This window comes from Netta rufina, assembly GCF_964035555.1.
Source record: "Netta rufina genome assembly, chromosome: 6".
NCBI classification, from domain to species: domain Eukaryota; kingdom Metazoa; phylum Chordata; class Aves; order Anseriformes; family Anatidae; genus Netta; species Netta rufina.
Genome location: NC_140129.1, coordinates 19,075,687 through 19,086,566, shown reverse-complemented (window position 1 = coordinate 19,086,566; position 10,880 = coordinate 19,075,687). Strand labels below are relative to the sequence as shown.

The following is a 10,880-nucleotide window of genomic DNA, read 5'->3' as shown; positions in this document are numbered from 1 at the left end:
TAAACCAGAGTCTTTAGGACCTTATTTCACGCGAAACGACAGGATGTGGACTGCAGGCTGGAGGAATGCTTCATTAAAAAACGTGGGCTGTAATGTGGACTGTCCCTTCCTTCCAGCTCGTGTGGGCTTATGCTGAGGGAAGGACGGAAACAGCAAAGTGTGCAGAGCAGGTGCAATAACCCTGAGCTGCTGGTTTTCGACAACCGGCTCGTGTTCCCCCTCCCAGCCCCGTCAAGGACGCCTCTGGTGAGGCAAGGGCAGGGACCGGCAAGCCGGGCTCTGAGGAGGGGGCGAGGGCACGGCGGCCGCCCCCGCGCCGGAGGGCGCAGCTCCCCCGGGCTGCCCTGAGGCGGCGGCGGGGCCCTGGGCGAGCCCATCGAGGCGGAGGGAGGGAAGGAAGGAGGGAAGGAGGGAGGGAAGGGAGGGAGGACGGACCGAGCGACCGCCGGGCGGGCGGGGGGAGCCGCCGCCGCCGCCGCCGCTGCCGCTGCCAGCCGGGTGCGCGGCGACCCGCTCCCTGTCCAACATGGTGGCCGCGCACACCTCCCATTCCGCCTCCTCCGGCGAGTGGATCGCTTGCCTGGATAAAAGGTATCGGCGCGGTCACAGGCGGCGGAGGGATGCTGCGGGCGGGGGGGCTGCCCCCTGCGTGCACGGGTGTGTGTATGTGTGTGTGTGTGTGTGTGTGTGTGTGCGCTGGTCCCCCCCCGGCTCCCCCATCGGGTGCCGCCTTACATAAGGAGCGTGCAGGTGGGGAGCGCAGCGCCCGCGGGCAGCCGGGCCGGGGCCGGGGCCGGGGGAGGCAGGATGCGGGGCTGGGGACGCCCCCTGGGGCAGCTGCTCCGCACCGCTGCCTGGAAAACGCCGCACGTGGAGGAGGAGCGGAGCGGAGACCGGGAGCCGCGGGCCCGGGGATACCGGGCGGGGACCCGCCGTACCCGCCATGGCGGACCCGCTGCCCGCCGCAGGGTGCCCCCAGCCCCGCGCCTCCCCTCGCTGCCCCTCACCTCACAGCCCCTCACCTCACAGCCCTTCGTCTCCTCACGGCCCTTCGCCGCCTCAGCGCCTCGCCCGGCAGCCCCCCCCGCCTCCCGCAGTCGCCTCAGGATCGGGCGGGCAGGGCCGGCCGCAGAGCGCCCCGCGGCGCGGGCAGGTGCGGGGCCGTTGGCCGAGAGGGGGGGCAGAAAATGTCCGCCGCGAGGAGGCGGCCGAGGGCTCCCTCAGGGGCGACAGCCCCGCGGGGCAGGTGCGGGCGGGTGGCAGCGCTGCGAGGGCGGGAGCGTGTGCCCAGAGGAGGTGTGTGCTCTTTAAAAATACCGGCGATGTGTCCGTTTATTTATTTTAAATAAATCCTTCGTAGTATGTTCCGTAGGTGTAGGGGAATAAAGTGAGTCTCGCCGCGTCTAGGTAGATGGTGGGTGGTTTGCCATGGTACTACCATTAACGCATAATGGATGAGTTCAGAAGTGAAGCTGTTTGATTTCTGAACACTCAGTGTCTACTAGTGCCTAGGAACATGTTTAAGAAAAATGTAGACCATAGCCACTACACAGTTCAAACAAAGCCCTAGGAGAGAAGTGACTTACGCAAAGGTGTACGGTGTGCTGAGCATTGTCAGCCGGCTTCTGGCACCTGGTGCCCAGCTACTGACATCCCTCTGTATGCACAGAACGAAACTTCCTCCTCTCATCACTTCTGCCCTTTCCAGGTAACCTCCTGGTGTTCTCAGGACTGCACCGCCAAGTGTGTTTTCCTTCATAGTCCAAGCTGCAAGCTGTAAGGAGCTAATGAAACTTTTGGTCTAGACACCTACCACAAACGCTGCCAGTCATCCTCCCTGATCCCCTTCTGTAACACTTAGCATTAAAAAACTGACCTTTTAGAGCTGGAATAATGTGTATAAATGTTGAAAGTACTGTAAATAGGAATACAAACAGAACTAGCCATAAAAATAAATAAATAAATAAATAAATAAATGAAGAAGCAGAGGGCCTGGTTCTCCATTCTGCAAACTGACAGGCAGGTGTGAAGAAGCAGAGTATGATCTTTTAAATAGTACTTTTAAATAGGTAGTCCCACCATTTCTCAGGTTGCTTTGATGCAATATATTGAGACATCCAAACTGTAAAATAAAATTCAGGGACACGTGCTTAATGGGATGCGTAGCCTTGCTTTGTGAATGATATTATTTGTAAGCACAAATGTGGCATTTCGCTTAGGAATCTATCTGCCATGTGATGATAGTGATCCTAAATGTTTATATAAACACATAGTTAATATATTGGCCATTGTTGGAATGGGAATTTCATTTGAGCTGTTCAGATGAAACTTTTTTGTCAGTTTTTGTTAGTTGGTATATGCTCGTAGCACCTGCTTGCTGAGTGGAAAGAATCAGTTCTGGTTGCCCTGAAGGATTATTTATTATTATCCTTCTTTTCCAGAAGGCAATCTGGATGTGGGAGAAACATAGGACAGGATATTTCCTAGTCTCTTCTGTGCTTTGTTTTGTAATTATAAGAAATACACTTGGACATTTTGTTCTGTTTTTCCATTTAAAAAGTACTGTTAAAACTGTGTTGGAAAAGTGCTATAGATGTCTAAGCACTGTTAGATAAAGCATTTTAAATTAATTTATACCTTTTTACTTCTAGGGTGTATTTCTTTTCTACTGATGGTCTGTCAACTTACTCATTTGAGTTACGTGATTTCTATGTTTAGTGTTTAAAGCCTTTTAAAAATCCTACAATATGTCTAAACTAGGTGTGGATTCTGTAAAGACAAGATCATTCAATGAGTCAATTCTCTGTAACAAACCCTGTGTTTTTATTGAATAGTTAGGATAGTTTCAATGTATTTTAGTTAATGAATTTATGGGAAGGAAGCTCTAAAACTGGTATGCTTTACAATTTTAGGAGTATTTCATTATTATATTGTATATACAACATATATACAGTTATAAAGTATTATATATATAGTATACATTATATATATTTTTAGGAATATTTCAGTATGTATTTCAGTATTTTGTATACAATATGTTTCATGTACAGTAATGATGTATTTTGTATATGTTCTTCATGTTTCTCCTGAAGTCACTTATTAAACTGGGACTGTTATTTAAAATGAGAGCGTGTATATAACAAATCAAGAACCACCAAAACATTTTAGGAGAAATGTTATTACTGTGTAGGGTACTGTTGGCTAAGTACACTAGGGCTTCAACCATGCGACTTTCATATGTGGTTATTAACCACGAATACCAAACATCAGCACTCAAAAATAAAGTACAGAGGAAGGCGTAAAGTCACAAGTGAAAAGGTATGTAAATGCAAGAACAGAAAAGGTCAGAAAATTGTGTTCTGTCAAGAATGCTTTATTTTTGCAGGGGAGAGAGATGATCAATAGTGAGTGACTGTGCATCCTGCTTGTCCCTGGAGATAGAAATAATACTTAAGGAAACCAGTCCTTTTATCTTTAATAGTTGCCTTACCACTGATTTTTTAGGGAGCAGAAGCATGCCTACTGTTTTAGCATTTTCTGTATGTCCAATCTGCACACAATTAAAAGAAGGTTGTTGATTTGTGCAAATGTGAGCAAATTTAGCTTAGGAACAATGTCTAACCTACTCTAATGGTTTCTTTGACACAGAAGACTGTCTAACCAGGAAATTTCAATGTTTTCATATAATTACTGTATGGTGGATAAAGTATTTTTTACATAGCTATTATTTCTCTAAGTCTGATCACAGTTTTGAATTCAACTAAGTATTTTAATTGGATTCAAATACAAACTTCTAAATGATGAACAGTATTCACAACAGTCAGGGATCCCAGGATTTCACAGCTGTTTCCCTCTGTGTTAGACATAACCTTCAGTGTCTTAGCAGACTGAAGGAGCAGATCACAGAGCAAAGCATGTAACCTGGGTAGCCTGTTGTGCTATGAATGTTACGATCCTTGCTCAGCTGTTTATAAATTATTTAAATATGAATGGGTGATTCAAGGCCATATTGTACATACTGAGCTTTTATATCCTTGTCATCCTGGTAGACCTTAGACTTACATTATTTACCTCTAACAAAACCAAAATAACATACAGGCTAATATCTCAGATCTGTACCTTAAACCAAGCTCCCATAGATTTGAGTGTAAGTTCACATTGAACCTAAGTCACAACAACAGATTTGAATCAGGGTTTGTCTAGTAGTTCATTGTAACATATCTTTGAGATTAAGTTATTCTTATATGCTTAGCAATCAATAGGTTTCTTGTAAGTGCACAGATAGGCAAGAAAAAAGAGCTGGTATTCTGAAAAAAATGTAAAAGAAATAAGGAAAATTATTTTGCTCAGGTTTTTATTTTGTACAGCTTGTAATGTCTCAAAGATAGTGGGATGTAGACTTATATTAAGACAATACTGTGAATATTTTAGAATTTCTTTACAGCACTTTTATTTACTTTTAAAATACGTTCTTATAAGATTGATAAAAATACACTGATTGCTATATAATTTAAAATTTGAACCTTGCTTTTTATTTATAACAAATCCATAGACACAATCAATATTTACTTAGTTTGGATCTGAACAAAATCATAGATGTACACTGCAGCTCCTGTTGGCCTGTGTACTTGGCATTTCCTTTCTGTATGTAGTATGTATTCTGTATGCAAGCATGCCTCTGCGTGCTTAGATCAAGTCTGTGTGGGGATGTTTCAGCAGCAAGTACCGGGATGTAGAAACTCAGAGACAGAGCAGGACAGGCATAGTCTAAGTGCTTTCTAGCGCTCATGCAAAGAAAGGTGCAATCTTCTGAGTGTGATGAATAATAACAAATTTATCATTCCGCATCATGCAACTCATTTTCTAGACCAGTGCAGAGGTGCAGCCTTTGATGAATAATAAAAAAGCCCTTTTTCTTTCTACTTCTCCTCAGAGAGACCAGAGTGATTGTTAATACAGTCTGCCATAAGCTTGTCGCTCTCTGCATTTTATTGAATATATGAATTCAAGATAACTCACAGTGAGAGCAGGAATTTTATTTTGAGCAAATTCAGAGTGTTTTATTCTCTGCCGTCAGAGGCTTAAGCATCTCTAGTATCAGCTTGTATTTGTTAGGTTTGGTTACAGGAAGTTATGCACTTGTTCTATGGACGTATTAAGAGAAAGAAAAAATGATTGCCCTAACATTAACATGTATAAACATTGTCGTGGCTTATCACTGGTATGTGAATATGCCATTTGGAACATGATGTATTCAAGTTTAGTTGGTATCCTTGTGAAGTGGCCACATGATTGTTGTGGCACTCTTGGAACTGTGGGTTTTGCCTATTATCAGACCAAAGCTAGAAAACGATCTAGACTGTCATTGCCTGAATTATTTCTGGCATGTTGTTAAGATTTTATCTCTAAAATCCTGTATTCTGAGCAAAACATTGTGCAACATCATTTAAGTTGCATGTTATTTAGCCTTGCTTTCCTTTTTTTGTTCTTTGAGTTGAAGGCCCAATTTTTGTCTACAACCACTAGGATTTTTTATGTAGTCCTGCCTGTTGTGTTTACATTGCCAGGGCTGTGTGAAGGCGGGATGTGACCTAAATGGAAAAAGCCTGTAGTTTCATGAAGATTCCTATACTTGTGGAGGAGAAAAAGATTAATGACTTCTAAACTTCTAATGCAGAGCCTGGAAATGTAGATTTCAGTGGAAATAGTCAGTGTTCATGGAAAACCTCTCTTTTTTTGTATTGGTAGAAGTTGGAGGGTTGATAAAAATATCCACAAATGGGCTGTTTTTGATGTTTTTACTAGTTTCATAAAGAATTATTTTACAGGTTAAATTTCTTCTGTAACAAAAGCTCATGTTCCAGCAGCAGAATAAAAACCCAGCAAACCAGCTGATTGAATTTGTGTCTTCAAAGTCAGGTGACCACCAGATATTTATCAAATACAAGTAGTTTTCTTATCCATTGTGAAATCTGTTTTTGTGTGCATTGTCATTCCTATAGCACTTCTTACACCTGTTAGTATTTTCTGTGCTATATTTGGCACGATCACAACTCTTACTATTCCTGCTGCTTTGTAAGTATCCTCAATTAATGTCTCCTGAAATGGCATTCTACTTGATCTTTGCATTCAGTGGCTGTCAAAATGTATGCATGTCAATGTAAATCTATAAATGCTATTTCATAGTTGTTCTAAGTTTTGAATTTTCATTAGCTGCAACAATGTAGACCTTAAATGAATAAAGGTGCCTTTAGCATAGTGTATTTGTGGATGGCAGTGGACAGAGTTTGAATCAAAGTATATCCTAACTTGTGCATATTGCTCAATTATAAATTTCATTTGCAACGCATTCCAGAGTCTGTCTTCATACTAAAGTGCTTTTAATGTCTATTATGAAGCTGCAGTGCTGGTTAATGTAATTTAATCCGTCTCTACTTGTATCAAATGAAATGTTGTTAACTGTCCTGAGCTATGGAAGTTGGAGGATTTATTCGGTAAAGTTTAGTCACACTTTGGTTGCAAAGTTTGCACATATGTAAAAATTTGTAGAAATAAAAGGTGAAAAATTCTTTGCAAAAATTTTTTTTCACTTGAAGGATTTTGTCTTTTTAAGAAGCATATGAAGGTTATTTTTTTTTCTTTCCTATTACAGTTGTATTGTTCAAACAATGTATTTTTAACTTGAAGTAAATCTTTCTGAATATCAGTGCTTAATAAAGACATTGTTTGCCATTCCACTGTTTATACAGATCTAAAACTGACCTGTTGGAAGGATGCATAATTTCATAATTTATAGAGATGGGTATGTAAATAAATGAAGCATGCTTGATTGCTGTTTGTCCAGCCCTCCGATACTTTATATAAATAGTTTAAAATACTTGTAAAATTCACCAAGTGATCCACGGTAGTGATTACTGGTACCTTCCAGCTCACAGCTTGCCTTTGCATCATTGAATAGATGCTTTGGTTTTAACCCAGAGATGAACCAGTTTTATTTGTCTATTACGTACTGTGATACTGTGTTCTGTGCTACAACAGCCTTGCTAGTGGAAGAAATATATGGCATCTATTCATCCTTTGTGGGCTGTTCATTGTTGTCTGAAATGCAATATTGCCCTTTTAAGAGTTTAAAAGATCAAAGAAGTAAATGGACCTCAGTGTTGTCCCTCATTAGGGGCAGGGCTCTGATTTTTGAATAGATGTTATAGAAACAAACATTAAAATTCTAGAGACATCTTGGCAAAGAAGGTAAAACTAGGTATCTTCTGTTTTTTTTCAAGTGTCAAACCAATTATGAGAAACATCTGAAAAACAGATGCAGTAGAAGATAAAGTAATAAATTATTGTGAGATAATCGTAGTTAAAAAAAAAAAAAAAGAATTCCAACTTGCTCCTTTCTTGTAAATTAACATGTATATTTCTATGTGTAAAAGATTATAAACTCGTAAGGGTGTAGTTCTGGTGATTTCTGTCTCTTTCATAGCATACGTAAACATCCAAATATTTAATCTTAACACCACCAAATCAGTTTCTTGTATAAAACTCTATAAGCTACACAAGAACAGAAATACTTGCCCAAATCTTATATATGAAGAATTATAGCAATTATCAGTGTTTAAACTTTGACCTTGAATAGTTTGCACTTAAAAATATGAAATAACCTTATGAAGATACATTTCTGTCAGGTGTTTGTTTGTTTGTTTTTAAATGATCTGTTACAGAGAGTCAAGCAGACATTGTCAAGAAAATTGTTTTATCTTTATAAAATACATGCCTGAAATCTTGACAACCAAATAAATCAGGGGCAAAATATCCTTTAGAGAAGCCTTATTGACATAACCGAATAGTAATGTGTAACTGGTATTGATGCTGTCACTTGTGTGTGCACTGTGATGCTGTATTGAAGAGGCAGGAGACAGAAGATTTGCCTTGTGTGAAAACATTTCTGCCAGATAAGACTTTTAATGCAGTGCTTTGAAGAGGCAAATTAGTAATATAAATGGGGAGATGGATAAAGCAGTCAGTGGTTAAACAAAGCATAAAAGCTTTTAGGGTAGTGAAAAGAAACAAAATACTCTTGCTTTTCATCATTTTCTAATCATTTTGTAGCCCTGCTTTGTAACACTGGAAATGCCCCCCTCACTTTGGCAACAGGGAAATGGGATGTCAGCACAGGGCCTTGTTAATACACATTTAGGGAAGATCACATTAAGATTGTACGGGTGGGGAGTGGGAAAGTAGGGTCACCCATGTGTTGTCCTTGATGTCAGTAGTTACTGAATGTGCAGTTTTCATTTCCAAATCAATTCCATTCCTCACACATGGTTTTGGCTTGGCATTTGCTATGGCCGTGGAATGCTACCTACTCAATTGCAGTTGCCAGACCCGTTAGCAACGGGGTGGTGCTAGGGCAGCCTCTAAAGCTTTCTGGGCTTGCAGCCCACAGGCCTAAGGGAAATGGAGATACAGGATCAGCTGCCCCACAAGGGTGCTGAAAAGTCTGGAAAAAGGACAAGAAGCTGTTTTTTAAAGCAAAGAAGGTGATGACAAGTGTAACACTTCTGCAATCTGTTCTACATAAAATTCATTTTAAATGGGGTGAGGCAGCCTGGAGAGCACGTGGGGGCCTCACTGGACTGAACCATAGATTTTCTACTGTAAGGATGGCCATACCCTAAAATATTTGTATTCTACCAAACTGTTGACAGAGTATACTTCTGTAACTTGGAGCAGAGATCTCAGGAACAGAGAGATTTAGGAGAGAAGCTTTAGCAGAGACTCCAGTGGTACCTGCTATCTCTCTGAAATGTGTCTTTAAACTTCTCATACCCACAGATTTTGTTAAAACTCTGCAGCATCAGCAGTGGGGGAACACTTCAGTAGCAAGATAGCATCGGTGTCACAGAGCAGCACTGTTTTTAGCACACAGGGGCTAAGCGCAGTGGGCTTGCTCTCTGGTGAGCAGGATGGTGATCACAGAGGAGTGACTTTAGGTGCTCTGAAGTAGTCTTTGCAAAAGCTTTTCCAAAGGCTCTTGGTGCCATGGGGTGGGAGTAGGGAGATTCACCTCCTCGAGGCTGATCTTTGTAGCCCATCTCCCTGCATTGGGGTGTGATTCCTTTCTGGATTAATACCACCGCCTCCTATCAGGGTGACTACAGTGACATTAAAGCTTGACTAATTCTCTATCTGCCATCAGTTTTCCAATTAATAGGTTTTATTATTATTGTCTAATAAGTATATTACAACATTAGCTGCCTAAATATTTTTCCAAACCATGCTTTAAAAAAAAACACACACACAAAGTTTTCAGGAATTTAATAAGGTAGCTCCTAGTGAGGAAGGAAGCAAACATATGTTGTCCTGTACTGATGTTGTTCCATGCTAGGCAGCTTGTCCTTAGAAAACAAAATTTGGCATCATAAATAGATTCATTGATGTTAATTTAATGATGATGACAATAATGACAATTTTATTAAATGATACTCTCTTGAATGTGGTCAAACCTGAATTCTGCAGGCATGTGGAGAAGCAATTAATTGACACGACAGTATTTTATTATTCCCATTGTGTTATCTCACTAAGTAAAACTACCTTTTTGAAACCAGTCTCATTGTTACAGATTATAAGCACTTAACAGAAATGAATTTGAGTACTACAACTACTGTTTCACTGCAGTCTGGAGTTTTTACAGAGGCAAAATTCCAGGCCCCAGTAAAGACTAGAGGCTGCCTCAGTTTAGGACACCTAATGTCAGTTAATTCCTTTCTCCTAAACATTGAAGGTAATCTCCCTGGAGCTCTGATCATATTCAAATGCATTTTGTTGTCTGACAGTTCATTTTGATTCTTAATCATGATCTTAACCAAACAGCTAGATCTTATACTAGGTATTTGTCCATGTGTCTCATTTGAGAGACGTTAATGAGTTGTTATTCTGGGGTACAGTTAGGATTCCTTGGATGTTGTGCCGCTGACTGCTTTTTTATTTTGGAAAACACAGCTGGAGGAGAAGGTACCTTTTCTAAGAATGTTTAATCGTTTCATTAAGTAAAAAACTCTTCCAAATTCTAGCTTAGTCTCCAATTGTACTGGATCAAGATATATGCCCTCCCAGTAAAAATACTTCTGGAAATTTAGATGCACGCAGTAGTATCAAACCCAGTATATTTTGAGGAAAGGCTACTGAAGCAAATGGCTTGCAGTAATGAATAATTAACAAATGCTTTAAGGAATGAAACAACTTTCAGATTGCAACTATGCATATTACTTGGAAGTTTGGATTCTTCTTTTTGGCTAGAGCATGCCAGATGAGCCCCCTTTAAATGACCACTTCCTGTACTCCCAAGTGTAAGCAACTGATGCAAATACAAAACACTGTAGCTCAGCTGCTTGCTCAACTTAGCCACTAGGAACACATCACTTTATCTTACTCAATAAATAGGAGTTTCTCATTGCTGTGCTGTTGTTTAAACCCCTGAGAAGCGTGGCTCAGCCACTTGGGAGAATGCCTGTCCTTCCTTGGTGGGGCCATGCAGCGGTTCTGTCAGAAGAAGGAGCTTTTCCTGCAGTTGAGCTACCTGGCACAAGACATTCCTTGCCACATCAAAGGAAGTGAGCCCTGCTCTCACCTTACTCTGAACCAGAAGGGATCCCCAACTCTTTAAATTCAGCAACTCAGAAAAACGCCCACACGTTCTACGACTTAAATCCCCCCAAATCTTGCCCTTTGGACAGGACCAGAAGTGGAAGGCTTTCCCGCACTCACATTTCAGGAAAAAAACAGAACAACGTTGATTAAGTTTTTAAAGCCTGATGCCTGTAGTTTGCTAATACTGTTTGCTTTTTCCCTGTCTGACTGCATCAAACAATTGAAAAACA

At 41.0% G+C, this 10,880-nt stretch overlaps 1 protein-coding gene across 1 annotated transcript in view; it reads left to right on the top strand.

Moving 5' to 3' along the window:
* Nucleotides 1–474: 474 nt before the first annotated feature.
* RAPGEF4 (Rap guanine nucleotide exchange factor 4) overlaps nt 475–10,880 on the top strand; it is a gene marked incomplete at its 3' end in the record, with an annotated part of 149,016 nt that continues 138,610 nt past the window's right edge. The window contains exon 1 of the mRNA XM_084289457.1: nt 475–591. Coding sequence (XP_084145583.1) covers nt 527–591 — 65 coding nt within the window. The 5' untranslated portion in view covers nt 475–526. The remainder of the gene's footprint in view (nt 592–10,880) is intronic.